This window comes from Vollenhovia emeryi, unplaced genomic scaffold, assembly GCF_000949405.1.
Source record: "Vollenhovia emeryi isolate VEMERY1.0 unplaced genomic scaffold, V.emery_V1.0 DF939122.1, whole genome shotgun sequence".
NCBI lineage: Eukaryota > Metazoa > Arthropoda > Insecta > Hymenoptera > Formicidae > Vollenhovia > Vollenhovia emeryi.
In genome coordinates, this window is record NW_011967244.1 from 1,425,308 (window position 1) to 1,445,770 (window position 20,463).

General features: G+C 44.8%; 1 protein-coding gene across 1 annotated transcript in view; it reads right to left on the reverse strand.

Moving 5' to 3' along the window:
* Nucleotides 1–20,463, reverse strand: part of LOC105569893 (choline O-acetyltransferase) — an 82,435-nt gene that overhangs the window by 35,119 nt on the left and 26,853 nt on the right. Inside the window, exon 3 of the mRNA XM_012026702.1 lies at nucleotides 16,403–16,594. Coding sequence (XP_011882092.1) covers nucleotides 16,403–16,594 — 192 coding nt within the window. The remainder of the gene's footprint in view (nucleotides 1–16,402; nucleotides 16,595–20,463) is intronic.

Genomic DNA, 20,463 nt, shown 5'->3' on the forward strand with positions numbered 1-20,463 from the left:
CTCGTATTGGATTGGGATTGGCGATTGGCGATTGTCTTCTAGCCAATGAGAGCAGCCAGCGATTTAATCGACTCCCATTGGCTAGAAGACAATCGCCAATCGCCAATCCCAGTCCAATCCGAGTCGGCAATTGCTAGTCTGATTCGGCTTTTACACAGTGCATCAACGAACGCGGCAGTGCGCCTGAAATCGACCTCTTTTCTACCCCCTTTGAAACGCAAAATTAATTGCAAAATTATATTACTCAGCTTAATTAGCCTGGCATGTTTTCATAGCGTCATACGGTTAATTGCCGAGTACAATGCCGCGCGCGGAACCGACTTGCAAAAGATTCGCGGTGCGTTTGTAGACCCCCGGAAACAATCTGGGAAAATTCTAAATTATTACGGAGGTAGCGAGCACACTTAGAATACCGAGACGAATTAATATAGATGATCGCGACGCCGATACGCGCAGGCGTTTTGCAAAACGTGCGCTCGGCCTCTGGGATAAACATCGTGGCATACGCGCCTGTCTAATGGACTAATGCAGCGAGTAATGAGCCCAGGGCTCTTATTTTCCTATTAGCTCTTTCGTTGCGCTCGCAGATCGACACGTACGTACAGTACCGGCCAAAATCATTTTACTTTGCGATTTTTTTTGTGCACGACTAGCTTTAAAGCGCCCTTATGAAAAATTGGGAAATCATGGTGTCTCTAGTCAAACTTCATTACCCTTCGTGTACAGTATCATATTCATTAATGCCTGGACCTGCATTTTCATCATCATTTTTCTCGTCTGTACAAATCACTGAGTTTCAGGCTGTATGTATGTACTATCCATAGGCTACTGTAAGTAGACTGCTAACTTCTTAGGCAAGCTTATGTAAAATCTGAGCCCAGAATATTGCGCATACGTGGCGAAAGATACCGATGGACACATGCACAGATGGCACATACATAGTATAACTAGTATGCTCACTCTCTGTCGGTCCTTTGATCTTTTCAGTTTCGATCGCGTGGATTCCGCCATGGTTTTGGTACAAAATCCTGTTCACACTGTTACACTAATTTCACACTAAGCACTGTACTACCACAGACTTCTATAGAAGCTGTGTCAACTACAGCCTGAAGCTCATCGATGTATAGATGGGAATAAAAATTATGAAAATGTGAATCCTAGTTAAACTGAAGTCCAGGGCATTAATGAACTGTTAACAGGCGTCTACTGGGCACATTCGACGCACTTTGACGAAAGTTATGCTCAGAACACCCGAGGGTGATATATTTTTGGCCGGTACTGTATAGCATACTCCGAAGATGCGAGCGCGCTCCGCGAGCTATCGCGGGCGCGAAAGCGTTAATTATGTGAGAATCGCGTTTTGTCACGATGAAAATACCCGCGTTGGTTCCGTTTCTTTGTCCGCCATGAGATAATCGAATGAGGAACTCGGCTGAGTAATTGCCTATCATTTGTATCGGGAGCGTAATCTCCCTTTCTTCTCCATTTAAACGGAAGGGTACTTAAACTGTCATTACCGTAAAGATCCCATCTATCAAACCGCTTACATAACTTTCGACGATCGCTCGCCTCGATAAATTCAGAGGAAAAGCAATTAATAATTTTCAAATGAAATTATTCCCATTGAATATTCCACAGTTACGTACATTTTTCAATTCTTTGCGGCAAGATAACAGCCAGCGATATACTCGTATAATTGCGGTCTCGGGAATTAATGTCGTTTATTACGACGTGAATATAAGTTCTTTCGACAAAATGAAGAATTTTTCTGCGAACGGAAATGAATTCTCGACACTTTGTCTCGAATTATATGGAGAAAAATATTGACGGGAGATTCTCTCCCCGGCTCGCGCAGCTCGTAGCGATTCATCATCGGGAAGATTCATGGGGGTCCTTCGCAGTAAGAAGCCAAGATCGATCCCGGCACGAATAGGAAGCCGGATCGCGGAGACCTCGACGAGGAGACTTCGACGGAGACCGCGTGCACGTGGGAGCCGTTGATCCGCGAGGCAAACGGGATCAGGAAGTTCCTCGCGAGCCGCGAGGATTAGCTAAACGTATGCCTCTCAATCTCGGGGCGGGTCCCCGCAGCCGCGGAGAGTCTCGAATTAATTCCCTTTTCCCTCTTACGTCGCTTTTCTCGCTGTTCCGCACATTTCTTTCCGCGCGAGGAAGAAAGGAAGGTGCGCGCACGAGGGGGAAACCCCTGCGGGGTAGTCGGGCTTTCAGTTGGGCGCTTTGCGGACTCGGGAAGACTTCTTCGGTCGCATATCCACGTAAGCTCGGCAAGTTTCGCCGCCACGCGAGTCTTCCCTAATGGCTTTCTTATTCAACGTATCGTGATTTTTGCGAGTAATATCCTTCCACGATTGAACACGGCCGCTCGTACCGCGCTAAACCATTGACAGATGCGTTAGAAAAATTTAAACGTTCGATTCAGAAGAGTCTTTGGCGTCTCGGAAATTCAAGAGCCGTCTTCTGTTGTATCATTTTCTTACTTTTTATCTTGCCGCACGGAGAGACGCATCAATTTTGTAATCGCACAGACGACGCCGCGGGAATATTGGATATTACTCGGAAATGCATGCTGCAGGCGTAGAGGTATTATTCTGAGAGGACATGATATAAGAATCATACGTCAGCGTCAGCATAAATGAAGAACGAAGCGAAATCCCTCCGATGTCGAACATTCAATTCCAGCTTTCGTTTGCTCGAGTAGCACGAGACGCGGGGCATCAGTGAGCGGTTCGTCCGGCCGCGAAGACACACCTGGGAGCGCTCGCGACCGTAGGATCACAGCCGCGATGGAGATCGCGATGCTGCGGCTCGGGGGTTTCGACCCGAAATCTCGCCGGAGTGCGCGTCGGAGATGAAGGCGGCCGGCTGGCTCGCGCCAGCGGGTCGGTCGATGCGAATCGATCTGGCTGTTTAAGCGGGTCGTAACCTCTAGCAAGTCCGGCCTTTGGGACGAGGTCGCGGTGACCCAAATTGGGAGCCTTACCTCGCCTTACCTGCGTGCGCTATGGCCGCCTTTGGTGGCTCTCCCGCCTGCAATCGTTACCCCGGATTCTGCGCACTCTCATCGTCACCGCCGAGGATACCTCGTTGCGAGAAGCCGAGCCTGCACCTCGCACATCGCCACGTCGAGCACTCCTCGTTCGGGGTCAATCCCTCGTTCCTTCACCTCCCCGCGTAATACGCGTCTTCGCACATTTCGCTCGTCGACGAAATAACGGCTAGGTAACCCGAGTCGAAGCTTTGGCCCTATGTTGAACCCTTAATTCTATTTATAGTAGGACCTAAGACAGTAAAAGAGGTCGAACCGCAAGCACAAAATTTACTCCTACTATAAAACTGATGGTGTCGGAAATTTCTATTTTTACCAATTTAGCATTAAAGCAGGTCCTTTTAAGTGGGAGCTAAAGTATAATAAATTTTTAGAATCAAAGATTCAAGGGAGGAGTAAAAAATATAATGTCATCAAAGGTTATTGCTGGTCTATGTAGGTGTATAGGTCAGCTAAGTGGGTGTAAATTGTTCTTAAAAGTGTCAAAATAGTACCAAAATTTCGACTCGGATAGATTCCTTGCCCGAGTTGAAATTTGGGCCCTATGTTGAATCTTTAATTCTATTTATAGTAGGACCTAAGGCAGTAAAAGAGGTCGAACCGCAAGTACAAAATTTACTCCTACTATAAAACTGATAGTGTCGGAAATTTCTATTTTTGCCAATTTAGCATTAAAGTAGGTTCTTTTAAGTAGGAGCTAAAGTAAATTTTTAGAATTAAAGATTCGAGGGAGGAGAAAAAATATTATGTCATTAAAGTGGGTTATTGCTGGTCTGTGTAGGTGTAAGTTATCCTTAAAAGTGTTAAAATAGTACCAAAATTTCAACTGAGGAATACTCCAAGTTTTACCTGTGCCGTCGGAACGGGAGAACTTCAGGCTCGGAGACTGACTTTGAATACATTGCATAGATATTTTTCTTCTTGATAGACGTAGCAATGGATTTTACAATAATCGGTGTAACGAGACCGATATGTATCCCGCAATTAATTGGGGGAGACGTTATTTTCGGCCGGACTGAAGAATTTCATGAAAGTTTCTGAAACTTTACCACACATTCTACTAGTAACATGTATACTATTATAAGTATATTTATTAATAAAATGTATGGTAAATTTTCAAAAAAGTCTCACAAAATCCTTCGAAATACCTACGTTGTTTCGCGATCACATGATTTTCAGGATAAATCTTAAGAGAAAATTCTCTCCGTGTAGTTTGAACGTAACAAAAAGTTTCTTTTCTAATACTCGGTATTGAAACTATTGTACAAAATTATTTCTACGAGTAACGTGCGAAATTTCCAAAATTCGTATCAGAAGACTACGCCTGCAAGATAAGCTCCCTCTTTCCCCGCGGTCGAAAATTAAATTTCGACAAAAATAATCGCCGTTCTAATAATGTCGCAACTTAGCGCAATGCCTGGCGTTTCCCCGCGAGAACGGTCGTCTTATCCGAACCGTGACGAAGTCGCGCTGCCCTGCGTGAAAGTAAACGACGACCGGCTCTTTTCTGAATTCTAACGAGCTGCGTTACGCGAGTCTGAATTTTCCCAAAGGCGTTCATCGGGTATTTAATTACCATCTCCGACACGGAGAGATTTCGAAAGTAGACCGCGCCGCCGCAACGCCGCGGAAGGATGTTGCTACGTGCGAACGAATTAAACAACGCCTCGCGGACTCGCCGCGCGCGTTATGTGCCGTGCACACACAAGCTCTTCCTTTCGCCTAAGCTAAGGGCCAGGAGCTCGCGCGTGCACGGCTGCTCGAAAAGGTCTATGCGGACTGTGCCGGAAGCAACCTGCGATCGATCCACCTGGCCTGCCCTGCCGCCGTCCCTTCTTGCGTGTACACGCCCAAACTCGGGGACGATTTTCCCGGCTGTGCTCGCACAAATCCATCCCTCGAATCCGCGTTGCGTGACGACGAGAGAGTTTCAAATTGACATCGTAATTTCTTAAAGTCCAGCGGTAATAACGATATAAAGACGTACGAGTACAATAAATTGTACATTTTTCAGTACATTAAAACATCCTCCCCTTGGTTTCTGTAACCGTACTTTGTTCAGCGTCCCTTTCGTGCGAGTAATCAGTTTATCGTGCAGCGACGCATTCGCCAAGCTGCCCTGAAACGGTTTCCATTACCGTCGCGAGTAATTCGTCATCTTTTAGAATTGTACGCCCCGTTTAAAACAGACACCGTCTTATCCTCCTTCTTAGCTCGTAATATCCTTTCGTGCGATGCGGCAAGGGCAGCCAATCTCGTATACGCCGCGCCGCTCGTCAAGCCATTTCGAAAATTTCATTTCGGTCTTGTTCCTGGCCTACGTCGAGAGCATTTGATACGCACGCCGAGGACCCTTCTTCAAGGACGAAAAAGGGGATGTCGAGACGGGATAGAATTAAAGGTTAATCCCATGGGGTATATCTACTTGATGAGAGAGAAAGAGATAGAGAGAGAGAGAGAAAGAGAAGGGAGAGGAGACGGATTCCTCTCCTCCTTCGTGTTCGTCTTCCACTTTCGGGAGAGGAAGGTTTTGTTTTTCGCTCGAGACTGGAAGATACCATAAATATTTGCGCTCTTAAGTGCTACTGGAATATAAGAGGAGGCGTCGCGCTGAGAGGATCCCTGAGCTCTCGCACGGGTCGACGAATGCTCTTTTGAGCAAAGGATGATTTTCCAGACTCAATCAGCTTCTCCTGGAAGAGAGACTATCCCCCAGGACGTGTTACCTCTGCAACTAAATTGACGCTCGGTCTGTCTATGTATAGTTTTATAGATTTCTCTCTCTCTCTCTCTCTCTTTCTATCTCTTCCCCCTTCCTCCCTCCCCCTCTCTCATTGTCAATTTAAATCGTCTATTTTACGAACCTGGCTCATCGATTAATTTCGATCTCCATTCTTGACTATTATAACTGCACAGAAAAAAACGCTGTTGAATTTCCAAAAAATTAAGTTGCTTGAACTACCTAAACGTTGACGTCGCGGGCTGCCACAGACACAAATAATTCACTGAATTGTATTTGCTATGGTTTTTTATTTTAAGCATTGGACTAAATATCCAGATTATTAAGACAACTATCTCATGTTTTTCGTTCATTAATACTGTGTTCTTTCAACCATTTTATTTCAATCGATATCGTTGATGCAGCATCTTTTTTTTTCCGCGCGTCACCTCTTTCAACTCTTAACAATTCGTATTTTCGAAATCATTAAATTGACAACGCTCGCATTCTCCATCTGTTAGGATCCTAAACTACGAAATTCTTGATCGCGTAAATTTTTAAGTTGTTAATGTATGTAGGGTGAAGGCACCTAATATCGCCCTAACCATATTAAATGTTTCAAATCCCATCGAGATCACCGCCGACATTTCTCGTCGAATTAGAGCTGCGGATGTTTTGGGCTTGTGTGTCATTCACCTCCGCCCCGTGTTACAGCCTAGCGAGAGTATCTCGCGCGAGATTGGCTTCGCACATCCCTTATTCACGATTTAGCCAACATATCGGCGATACACCAATTTCGCGAATGACACTAGTTTCGTTCCCGCCGGTTACTCGCGTCGTTTTTGCTCCGCTCTAACGCGGTTTCGCGAGAATTGATAAAACAAAACAAGTGGAACGGAGCTATAAAAACTCCATTGCACAGTGTATTTAATCAAGCACCGAGCGCGCCTTCGCGACTGATTATCGAGCGAGAACACGTTGCGATTTTAAGTTGGAATACAGACGTGTGGAACATCCGTGAAGGGTGGTTAACGAGCAGCGGTAAAAGGCGAGGCGAATAGGACAAACCGCGAGAGCGAAAACGTCGGATGGGGGTCGCCGCCCTTCGGGTAGGCCGTACACCGTCGTGTCGCCGTAGCGATCCCGCAGACAATCCGTAAGGGCTTAGCACTGTTTCAACAAGGGATTACCGGCGCGTCCCTAAGCCGAGCGATACGCGATCCCGTAGCGGACCTGCGTTTCGGGGACAAACATTTAAATTGCCAAGATTACGCCAAGTGGCCAGCAAGTGCCACGCGGTGCCATGACACCGTTAAAGGGACATGCGATCGTTCGCGAAAACGCCGGTCATCCACGTGGAGTATCCTCGTATTTTAGATCCATCGATACGCGATTTATTTACATCAAACGGACCGTAATTTGATTTATTCAATTCAACTCTTTTACCTCTTCCCGTCGCTCTCGTACGAATACAATCTCCGTGGATAAGATGCTATTCTTTCCTCTTCAAGGCTCCCGTTGATAATAAAGCGAAGATACTTTCTAGAGATACAGTGGTTTTAATTAAATCACCGCTTGTTAAATAGCATCAGGATTTTTAGCGATGAAAATCATTGGCGGCTGTAATTGGTCTTTTCATTTCAGCCGGATAATATTATATCCGATGACATTGTGGCACGAGAACCACAAGAGAGGCAGGGTCGCAGGTCGCATCTTCGCGTCTTAAAGCGTGACGCGTGTATCTGCTTATCTTCGAGCGTGTCAAGCCAGCAGCTATTTATGAAGATGCAACGCCGTGTATATTAACGTCCGGCACATACGGGATGTGTCGAAAGTCGCGTACTTTCACTTAATTGCGCGCCGTTTGGCGAATTTTCGAGGTACCTACCTGCGAAGCGGCCCCGCGACATGCCGTTGCGCGACTTTTGACTCGCGAGTTACAATGTCGAGTATATTGGAAACCGAGAACACGTGATATTAATATTACTTAATAAAAATCCACTTGAGACATGGACAATTCAGGCTCTATCGTCAACAAAGTGTGCTCTATCTCGGAAACAGTGGGGAATGGGACGTATATTCATATGAACATTTTTGCTTAAAATGACCGACACTATCGCCTCCCAGGGTATTGACCTTTCCTCCCGGGACACCCTGTATACAGCGCCGAGGAAAAATGCCGTAGTTCTCCAACACCTTGTGTATTTATCTGCCGCGGTTCACAACGTGAGATTGCGTGCCAGTAATCACGCTCAACCTCGAGCGTCGTCGATACCTGAGTGGCTCGAAAGCGTGAAAACGTCCTTAATCCTTCCGAGTCCTCCGATAAGCAATAATTTTGTCCTCTCGCTCACTTTTACACTCGCGCGTTAAATCAACGTTCGTTGCAAATAAGACACTTCGGCGTGTCTAAGAGCGATAATGGCGTTAACAGGATAACTATGATTGCGGTTTTCTGCCGACTAATACTTACAACTTTTCTTCATACATTTTACTGCTAAATAAATGTTTTACTGACTTTACGTCCCCTCTCGCGAAACATACGTTGCTTTTCGTATCGTAAGATTTAATCGAAGAGAAGTAAATTATAAAAACGGAAACTGAAAATCTCTAAATTTACATGTAAATTGGAATCGGCTAAATTTTATTATCTTATACATAACTTCTTTACGTTTATTATATGATTTTTGTTATTACAAAAATATGTCGCTGATACGCAATGACTATTTCACGATATCTAAAGCAGTATGGCTCTAATTGAGTTCGAAGGTCTTCGGGGAGACAAGGAGATAAGACGCGTCCGCGAGAAAGGAAAAAAATCGTGCAAATAGCTGCCATAAAGGTACACGAGGCAAAAAGGGAACATACATCCCGGTGGTATATCGATTTAGTCGAGGCTTCAACTTTATCGCCCGCCATACCGAAAGATCTTTGAAGCGAGACCCAAAATAGAGAAAAAGGGAAGCGAAGGAAGGAAGGAAGGAAGCGCAGCTAGGATCCTTTGTATCGCCTCTCCCGCGCGTGTCGACGAGAAATATTTTCTTTTTACGCGAGGCGAGTTTCCCTTCCTCCGGCGCTCGCTGAATCCGCGGAGTAAAACGGCCACCCTCGTTCACCCCCGCGTTTTCTCTCCTGTCCGCAGGGATTCATAAGAAAAGTTACGTACTTCGGGGCGGGGACATCCCTCTTTCGAAAAAGCGCCAGCTCGGTTTAGCTTTCGATCCACTCGTTACGGTAAACGCTCGGCTTCGCGGGATCAGCCGGTTTCCTCCTTCCGTGCGTTTTCCCCGGGAAAACTTTTCTCTCTCCTCGGTTGTTCAGTTTGACAGCAATTCTGCGTTCTTACCCGCCGCAAGTGGACGTAACAAATACCCGCATGGGCTCTGTGGGATCGGTGGCTCTCTTGAAAACAAGTTTTACCGTGGAATTTTAATGGCGAATTAAATGATTGGTTATTTCTCTTGCCGAAATTTTAAATAAACGATGCGCCTATGAGATTAAAAAGGACAAGTTTTTAACAGACTAAAGCACTTCCTAAGTCTTTTCTGAAATATTTAAGAATTGTTTCGTAACGTTTACGAGCGGCACTGAGCAACTATTTTAAAATCTCACCTATCACGATTTCAAAAAGTTCTGTGCAGAGCGCGACGTGCATCTTCAAGACATTTTTCCGCACCGCAGTAAAGCAAATTTTAAAAAAGTTTCCTTCCGTCTGTGTAATTTCTTATTTTTTAAATCGTTCCTCGTTTGTTCTGCAAATCTCGAGCGAGTCGTTAAATTATCTCTCGGCTCGCTATTATACAGGGTGTACTAAAACCACCGGACATCCTTTTTATCACAGATTTTTTTAGAAAATTTCAAGATTCTAATACAAAAAGTCGCTATGATAGTTTTAAAATAATAAGCGATTATATTTCACAAATGATAGGCCTGAGACTTTGCGCGTTCAGGCGCGCCGACATGACAAGTAATAAAAGTGTTTCTATAAATGTCGCAATTTTTATTTAATTTAAATAAAAATTTGCAACGTGTTGTAACTTCAAAGTGCTGCAGCTGTCAAAGTGGTCGATCAATATCAATTACCATGAAGATTGTTACTATGCTAAAATACTATATGTATATTATAGCCTCGATATTTTTATAGAATTTTTGTCTTGAAATTTTCTACAGAATTTATGATTAGAAGGATGTGGGTTTAGTATACATTGTATAAATATTTGCAAAGAAAAAGTTTCTTACGACCAAAACTGACCAAAGATTTATTAATCAATTTACAACGTTTCTACCATCCGGATTGTGGTTTTTGTAGAGTTCTCAAGTTAGAGTCTTCGTAGCTTATACAATCATTGCTAATTATATCTATATTTGCGAAGAAAAAGTTTCTTACGACCAAAACTGGTCAAAGATTTATTAATCAATGCAATTTACAACGTTTCTACCATCCGGATTGTGGTCCTTCTTAAGTTAGACTCTTCGTAGCTTATACAATCATTGCTAATTAAAGGTCCAGAGGTAAAATACAATTATAAATTATAATTTCATGTTTAGTCTTATTGACGAAGCACGCGTTACAAAGCGCGTCTGTACAACGAGATAGATATTTGCAATAATTTTGCGGGCCGCAGGAATGAAATTATGTCCCTCCCAAGTTTCGGATGCTCGCGGGCAGGCACCGACCTCCGCGCGAGTGAGAGCTTACGGCCATAAAAGTTTATTGCTTCTCTTTCCGTACTTCACTCCTTTCCCAGCTCCTCGTGGGGACGAGACTTTGTCGGTTCCCCGCAGAAGAAGATCCCTCCTGAGCCCCGACACGCGGCCATTTGCACGTGCTCGCGATATTTCTGGACGGTATCCACCTGCTTCCATCCTATCTGCTTATTCCTCCCTCTCGCGCACGGGGTACCCGGAGGATACATCTACTTTAATCCTTTTTGCGACGGGCGACCGCGTTACTTAAATATGCACGTGCGTGCACGCCTGATCGATATTGCTTGATTCAGACACTGCCGAGATATAATAATTGTAACGCGTAATATAATTTAGGTAAAACAAGAGAAATATTTTTCCGGAAAAAAATTATTCTTTTCGAGTCGAAACTTCGGCCCTATGTTGAACCTTCAATTCTATTGTATAGTAGGACCTCAGACAGTAAAAGAGGTCGAAATGCGAGTACAAAATTTACTCCTACTTTAAAACTGATAGTGTCGGGAATTTCTACTTGCCAATTCTATCTACTTCTATAAATCTACGTTTGCCAGTTTAGCATTAAAGTAGGAGCTAAAGTAAATTTTTTGAATTAAAGATTCAAGGGAGGGATAAAAATATAGTGTCATCAAAGTAGGTTATTGCTGGTCTATGTAGGTGTATAGATGAAGTACCAAAATTTCGACTCGGGTTACTTTCCCAGAATAACATTTCTAATAGCGAGTTCGGTTGCTTGCACTGCTGCACATTTTGTGAGTGCACACTAGGACTTGTAAATTCTTAAAATTTTGCCAAAAAATGATCCGCATGGATGCTACGCAGATCATTTTACTGGCTGAGAAATATTTCAAGAGATGTTTCGATTGATCTCTTTCGCAAGTTTCTGGTTTTTGTGCTTAAACGCTCGTTTTGGACCAGAATGAGTGTTTAAGCAGAAAATTCGAAAATTGAATAAAATCGAGATTTGCGAAAGAGATCGGTCGATTTAAGACGATCCTTAAATATTAAAGAATTAGCTATGAACAAGCCTTAGTGTGCACTCAGAGCGCATTAGTGCAAACAACCGAGTTCGCTATAAGTATATATTTTTGGAGTAATTTGTGCCGCTTTTTTCGGATTATCCCATTTTTATTACATTATTTCTAATGGCAGAGCTTTGGTTAATCCGTAGCGGATTTTCTTTTATTATTGAAAAAATATGAAGGCATTCTTTATTTTTATTTCTTCAGAGGCTAAAATTAAATCGAGTGAAACCGCGAGATTGCATACCCTTACTGCAATAACACGCAAATTTGTTTGTACAAATTCGTCACCTAATGTGCCGTCAACCTTTAAAAAGGAACGTCTATTTGAAAGATAATTGCAAGACCATTATCCCGCGTTGCGAGAGGAGTTTAGTTAAAACGAGATGCAAAATTAGTTTCCGAAAGACCTCCGCAAATTCACGGGCGGCTCATTCCGGTAAAGTCACGAGGCATTTAATCGCATCGTCCTCGTCGCGTCGGTTGTGAACTGTGGACGAGGAGAACGCGAGAAAGGTCGAGTGTGACGGTGAGGGGGGGGGGGATTAATTCCGGGCGTTTGTAATTCGAATTGAATTTATCACCGCGGAAACTATGAGGCAACGAACGGACAGACGGGCCGACGGAACGAACGAACGAACGAACGAACGAATGAAGGGGGTCGGCAGGCTTGCGGATGAATAATGGAGGCCCCAATGAGATTTTCCAGTTCGCCGCGGGGCACCGTAATATTAGCTTACCGTCGCCATCGCGACTCACCCGCGACGTGCCCGAAACGACCGTGGAGCGCACAGGCCGACCCGAGGTTTCAGGCTCGGCCCACCCCTGTTGCACCACGACGCTGTCGTGCCTCTCTCATCCCGCGAGGTCGACAACCGTCGACGGAGAACAAACGCGGAAAAAAGGATCAGAGTCAAGGTCTGTGTCCACGATACTAGAACTTAATCCAAGTTGTAGTTTCGAGAAATGTATAGCCAATCAACTTGCAGCTTTTATGGAATAGCTACACATTTCACGGAACTTGGGCCAAGTTCTAGCATCGTGGACACGGGCCTTTAAAGGGGATGAAAGGATTCACGCTCAGGTGGATTGATCAAAGACACATCTAACGATAGACATTTAAACCACAGACTGCTTATGAGGCAGCGGAGCCTTTAAGTGAGGGCGTCCTCCTGAGGGAAAAGGATAATATGAGTTTACTTGGGTGTCTATCTTTCTCTAGTAAGCGTGAATCAGAAAAAGATAGACGACTCAAATAAATTCATACTATCCTCCTCCCTCAGGAGGACGTTCCCGCTGTCTCACAAGCAGTTTATGCATCTAATAATCCACCAGCCACAATCGAGGGTTTTTCCTACAATCTCAATATGTAGAGCCAAGTGACGTAATTTCCGAAAAGACCGACTTGACCGGCGCTCGCTTTCGCAGGACGGCGCGTCATCTCGAGACGCGTAACCGGATAATACGGCTGGGCATTCCCATCGATCAGATGAATGGAGAGATAGCGAGAAAGGGAAAGCAAGATCGAAGGAGCGGCGGCAATTCGCGCGGCTGCCGGCGCTGGCGAGAAAATTGCTTTCAGCTCTGGCTTTTCGCGACACTTCGCTCCGGCCACCCCCGGGGGTGGAGGAGAGCGGAATACAAGAGGCCGACCCCTTAAAGAAACGAGAGACGAAAATGTATTTCCGGATGTATGCTGGCAAATCGAAAACCCGGGCCGGCGATTGTGCGAGCGCCTCCCGCTCGATGGTGAATGGGCCGTTCGGCTAAATTAGAAAAATCACGTGAGAGAGAAAGGGCGAGAAAGGGGACAGGTCGCTCTCGGTGTGGCAAGAAATAAGATGGCTCTGCGGTAGACCGCTGAAAGAGAAGGGAGGGAGTCGTTATCGCTTCGCGCGATAAATGTAGTCCTCGGAGATAAAATTGCGGCGAATTAATCTGCCTCGTAACGGATGTACCAGGGCGTAATGTTAGAGCGATCGAGAGAATTTATGTGAGGCGCGATTAGGAGAAACCCGTTCAAAAACGCCACTTTAGGAGGATATCCTCCGGCAGGAGAAGAATAATTTTCGGAATAACTAATTCAAATCGTTAAATTACACTTTACGTTGATAGACGGACTATTTCATCCCTTCCTAAAAAGGAGATGCTACCCGCGTGAATGTCATTTAAATATATCAAACAGTTGAGGCCTCTTTTCCGCCGACTTTCTTCCTTGCGCGCTACAACTTGCTTCATCCGTGTTATCTGCGGCTGTCAAGCCACGCGAATTTTGCAAAAAAAAAGATTAGAGAATAAAGAAACAGTTAAAGAAAGGGCCAGAGAAGTTAAAGACGAAAGAAAGAGGGAAGAAGATAGAGAAGGGAGGAAGGGTAAAAACAAAACTAAAATAGAAGAAATAAAAATTATCCTGATGGGAGGGAATTACTGTGAGGTTGAAGAAACATTCTAGAAATTAATAGAATAAGAAGAATACAGAAGAAATGGATAAAGATAAAAGAGAATAATAAACGTGTATAAATGCGTTGATATGTGCACAAATTCGTGTGGGAAGGCATCAGTGGTTCCCAGTACATGATAAATTGTATGAAGCGACAGAAGGGTCTTGGCAGAAATAGAAACGTCCGGCTCCAATCGCTCGAGTGAAATATATTAGTCATACAATTGTCCCGATTCATCGCGGTTGACGCGTCTTGTGTCATCGAAAATTTTACAAAACCCACGTAATCCTTCGTACCCTCGTGCGGAGGGATTTTATATCAAGCGCAAACTTTCGCTGAAAAATGCAAAAATAAATACATTTGTCCCCAGCAGTCGAGTAAAGCGTAACGTTGTCCGTAAATATTTGATCGTCGCAATTCGCCGCTCCTCTCGAGCTATATATAGAACGTAAATCCGTGACGCCGTTTCTCTCTTGCCTCCCCCGATGTAAAATTATTTTACGTCGAAAATAGAACGCGCAGCTTCCGCCGTGTCCACGTATATCTTGACGTGTGCCGCGTTTTTCAGGCACGCTGGCAACCAAAATCTTCCCGGAAGTACGAAAATCGAGTACAAATTTCGTGGTTATCAGTGCAGAGAAAGGTCTCCTATTACAAGATAGGCTTCTAATGCGAGATAGCAGGGTTTCACGTACAAATTCAATGATAAATCTTTTTTTTGCCACGATTGGACGATCTGACAATAAATTTTTCGCCAAACGGATTTCACTTCAGGAGCAATAAATTCATGGTGGAAGCAACACATAACGTCTATTAATTTAGCAGAAACCCCGCTATCTCATATTAGGAACTTGTAACTCGTAACAGAGGACTTTTCTCTATTAATAACGTTTCCTTCTTGCCTGGCGATCTTTCGCGTCTACAACGCGACTCCGCGTGTCACCCTTCTCGTCCTCGTTCCTCCGGCAATATTTGCATTGTTCCGGTACAGTCCGGGCTACCCTTACGTCCATCCCCTTTCACCGGTGCGTTGCGAGAGTGGAGCGACGCGCGGGGAGGAGGGTGCGCCGGGGCCCTCGCGTAAATCCATTTATTTATTTATTTATGTGCCACGGGGGGGCTCGGGCCGACGAGGGGGTGCGAGGCGCGGCTTATAGCCGGCGCATGCATCGAACCGGGAATCCCACGGGAGCGACCGTACGGGATGAGGGGGACGGCAAAAGTCACGGGGATACTCGACTCCGGACTCCTCTCCAGGAGTTCGCCCGGAATATACGGGGTGTTTACTTATTCGCACGCTTGATGCGTAGAATATTTTCTGTCAAAGAATGAGAACCTCTTCAGTGGCAGAATTTAAATAAAGTATTGTCACAATTGAACGTAGAACCCCAAACTCCAGATAGTATCTTCCAATTTTATTTATTCTACATTGGAATACATTCTTTTATCTTAGATATTATACACGATGCTACGCCTTATATTTAAATTAAATTATTGAAGCAAGTTAATACGTGGACAAGTTTTTATCTCGATAATTCGCTTCCTATTCTTCCTAATGTTGAAATAAAATAGGTGTTGCGCAAACAGAATTCATCTGTGCACGTGTGAAAAACCATGTAGATTCCCTTTCAAGTTTTTAAATTTGTTCAAAAAGGTTTGTAAAAAGAATTTGCTCTTGCACCGGTCTTATTCAAATAAGACAATTGAGTTAACAAACAAGTTTTAATTAAAGAATAAAATAACTTGGAAAATCTAGAAAGCAAGAGTTTCGATGGACTTGGAATTTTCTTCTCCTATCATCTTGAAATTTATTTCTTCGAAGCATTTCCCTGAAAATCGTGAGCGTCGTCCTCGAAAGTCTCGTTTGGATCTTCACACTTTTCCGTTTTAATTTAGCTGATATGAGCGTCCCGGGACCGATCACATTTTCGCAGGTACCGCGATCGATCAAACGACAGGCGAACACCCTGTGTAGAGGCAAATTCTCCCGAGGCATCGCGGCTTGAAACGAAAATGGTGTTGTGCCACTTAGACGCGGAGAGGATCTCTCTGCCGCTCGATCCCCATGACCGTGACACACCGCAGTTTTCTTTTTTTTTCCTCCTTCCTTTTCGCGACAGACCCTCGTTTTAAAGCGACGGCCGTATTACGGATTACGCCGTCTGACTCGGATTGCCGGCAGAGTCGATGTCTTTTCGGCGATGTTACGGTATAGAGAAGTAGATAAGATCTCGGTACGTTGACGGCTTACAAAGGAGGCTCCGTAAATCCGAGAAGAGCGTCGTGAACTCGGAACGGATACAACCCAAACGCAATTTTCTCCCGAGATGAATCAACATCCTCGATCCAACGGATTTATTTGTTCCGCGCATTAAAGTGATAATTTGTTTCGCGAAGGTGCGATTATAATACTTGGACTGAGACGTTGGCGTGAAATATGGTTACTCACCCAGTTGGTCATTTTCTGTCTGCGTTCTACGAGACGTTGCTGGAGTTTTGGTCCAGGACCCGAGAGGAAGGCTCGTACCAAGCCTCGGGTTCTTTCCAGGTGGCTCGGCGTGATGGTTTCGACCTGCGCCAAGTATTTCTGCAAGGTCGTCTCGAGGTCCGGAACCGGAAGACTCGGTAGAGCCTCCTCCTTCTGCAAATCGAACGGAAATAGGCGATTACTGCGAGCGAGAAGAAGGGGGCTTGAAATAAATTACGTTTAATGAGCAACGACAGACAGACGTAGACATTTTATCTTCCACGAGACGTGTGCGCACATGTATACGTATATGCGTTTCTCACAAAAGTATGCATTTTTAATATACAGTACCGTCCAAAGTTACATTACCTTTAGATTTTCTAAGCGTAACTTTCGTTAAAGTGCATCGAATGTGCTGAAAATTTTACAGTGGACACTTGACAACAGGTGCATCTTGTACGTGAGGGGTAACGAAATTTGACAAGGCACACCATGATTTTCCAATTTTTTATTTGTGCACTTTAAGCATACCTTTGAAGCATACATTTTTCCATTGAACTATTTTTTCTAAAACTTTGTATACGAGGATTTTTGGGGTCGCTGATTACAAATCCGTTATCAGATTTTCATAATTCACAATGGCGGATCTAAGATGACGGAATTTAAAACTTAAAAGAATAACGTCATTCAACTGTAATTCAACTATGCCAAGAAACATTATTTAGATATTATTAGGAGCCGTGCAATCTAAATTCCAGTTGAAAATTCTTATAGAATATAAAAAATAGCGCGCGCGAAAGAACGGATGCAAAATCGAAATTTGATAATTTCTTAGAATTTACTCATTCTTGGCAGTACTCAGAGCTAACGACGCGGACGTGCTGAGTCCCTAAATACCGTAATTAAACGAAAATGCTGAAAAAGTTGAAAACTTAAAAAATTCATGTATTTTGCATCCGCCATTTTGAATTTTGAAAATCTGACATCAGATTCGTAATGAGCGATCCCGATATAACCCCTTTGTACAAAGTTATCCAGAAATACTCTTAAAAAACTTGGTAAATAATGAATTTTTTCCGAAAAAATTGCTGCTTCTTCATATCTATTTATTTATGAAACTTTTACAATAAGTATTAAAGACCACTCAACTTTTTAAATGTTTTTTTATTGCTAAGATACCTAAAGAATGCAAAAAACCCGACCTAGATGCGTTAACTAGAAATTAAATGGCCAAAAAGTGAAGAAGTTGAGGTGGTAACGTGGGTTAACACCATGCTTCAAAGGGTTAAAACCAGTTATGCTTGAAAAATTGAAAGGCGATATAATTTGGGCCGGTACCGTATATATAACGTGTGTAAAAATGTATATATATTTTTTCTATTCAAACTATTTAATTGCAATTGGCGTAGCCGTACTTTTAATGCAAATGAAAAGAGAAGAAGATGAGAGGTCGGTCTCTCCGTTTTCGGGGGTTCAAGATATAACAAACATTGACTTCTATTACATAACGCAACGTCCGATGGTCGAAGTCACCGGAGGCGAGCAGGCGACGTGGAAAACGGTGACACAGGGCGGCCGGAAATTGGCAGATGGAAAGGGTCACGGGCGAGCGTGTCCCGTACCCTGTGCGCGCCGGCCGCGTATTCGTTGCCCTTTGCGGGGCCACGGCGATTGTAAAATAAAGAATCAATCGAGAAACGAAGCGTGCCTCTGGTGGAGCAAGGGCCCTTAAGGCTAGCACGGTTGGTTGAACGAAATCCCCTTTTGCAGGCCTAACAAGACCAACTTTGCGATCCGAACACCCTCGTCCTTCAGCCCGAGTGTTTCCGGCGAGCTCGCGCGAGAGCGAAAGAGACGAGAGGCAGAACGAACGAAGGGGAGAAAGGGAGAGACTCGCTGTCGCTCTGCGATAGACTTCCATCCCTTTTCGGTAGATTCGCGTGTTTTGTAGACTCATTAGCCCTCGGGCCGGCCATTTTCTCATAGACGCTCCTCTAAGCAATTTATGACACTTTAATTTAGCTCGTTAACACAGAAATATCCTCGACCGAGCGCAACACTGTAATGAATAACGTTCTTTTGGAAAATGAGGGGCCGGCAAATTGTCGCGCAGTCGCCTCCCTTTGAGTCTTGTCGGAAGAAATTGAGTTTAATTCGTCGAACAATCAACGTCCCGTCTAATTCCGAAGACAAATCACGTACGAGTAGGATTCAATCCGACGGAGCATTCGAGAATTTCGTACGTAGACTCGCGCGGAGTCCGTTCCAACCTTGCAAAGGTGTCGATTTACGCTACCCTCGGCTCCTCCAGACTGGAGGCTCCAGTATCCCAGCGATCCCCGAGCTTCACTCTCAGGAGAGAAACTTTCCCGTCATATTATTCCGTTAAATGGAGTCCTACCGTGCTCGCGCACGCGTCAAGAAACTCATCCACGCAAGTTGCCGAACGACTCGCGAACTTTGCCGCGTCGCGATCAAAGGGCTCGGCGCGCGAAGAGTTTCCGAGTCGAGCGAGCGGAAGGCGATCACGGATACGAAAATCATGTGCGAGATGGCCTTCAGAGGGGCGGCGGGGGCGCGGGTCGGGGGTGTGTAAGGTCGTTAGCGGAGTTTCGAGCGGTGCATAGCAATGAGGCTTGAAAAGGGGGCGGAAAACCTCCTGGGAATCCGGACACCCGCTATACGGGGAGGGCGGAATGAAACGGAGGGCGTGCGTCGCGTTGCGGAGAGGTAGGCTGCGGGAACGGGACAGGAACGACTGACTCATGCCGCGCCGGGATAATCGAACTCGTTACGATCCGGCTCCCCGGATTCGCTTCGTGCGCGGAATCGCGTATCGTTTCCCCGCGATGCTTGTATCGATGAATCGGGATTACGGCGCCCGATACAATCTCTCGGCGACTTAACCGTTTTCGGTTGTCTAAGAATCGCGTCACCCTGTTTTCCACGAGGACAATCACGGGACGCGGAGGAAAGTCCCCAATTATAAGATAGGCTCCTAATCTGGGATAGTGGGCTTTCGGCGTCCGGTTTCACAAATCTTCTTCGCAACAATTGCACGACCTAACAATGAATTTTCCACCGAACGCATTTCACTTCAAGGGCAATAAATTCATGGTGGAACCAACGGATGACGTCTACTACTTCAGCGGAAACCTCGCTATCTCATTTTAGGAACTCGTCCCATAACGGAGGACTTTTCTCTGTTCATAACGGTTTCTTCTTGCCCTATTGTGAAATAGGTGGTTGTAATGCGAGATAGCAGGTTTCCAACGTCCAAGTTTAATCATACATACAATTTCGAAGGAGTAAGCATTGAAGAGCCGTGACAGGATGTTAGGTCTAAATACTTCTTGTTTTAAATTTATTGCGAAAAATAAAACCCTTCAGTCGAGGTTTGAACCTGCGCCTCCTCACTAGACGTCTCAAGCAATTCGACCACCGAGGCACGTGGAAATATTCAGCGATCCTAAATCCTTTTTCTCGCGACGATTAGACGATCTTGCAATGAATTTTTCACTAAACATATTTCACACCAAAGGTGATAAATTTATGGCGGGAGATCGACAGATGACGCCTATTAATTTAGCAGGAAACCCCGCTATCTCATATTAGGAGTCTACCTCCTAATAGGGAACTCTCCGTTATTAAAGAAAATCCCGCGCTATGAAAGAACTGTACGGCGTTTAATGAAACGCCCAATCTCATGATGAAGACGATAGATTAGCGAGATACATCGACCCTATTTATGGGAATCTTCGACGAGAGAACTATGTAATTTTTCAAATCTCTTTGAAGAGAGACAGAGAGAAGAGGATGAGAGTTAGCTGTCGCGTCACGAGGACACGAGGCGAGAAAGGGGCGGCGGGGGAATCGAGGGTTGCGAAGGATCGTTGGGTACCGCTAGATAATCCTGTCGAGGAGTCAGATCGATAAGCGCGGCGACACGGCCCGCGAAACAAACGGTTCGACTCGCGCTCCTTATCGATGCAAAACAGCGCGGAGGGTCGTAGCAATTAAGAGATAACAAGGTTTCCTCCCCT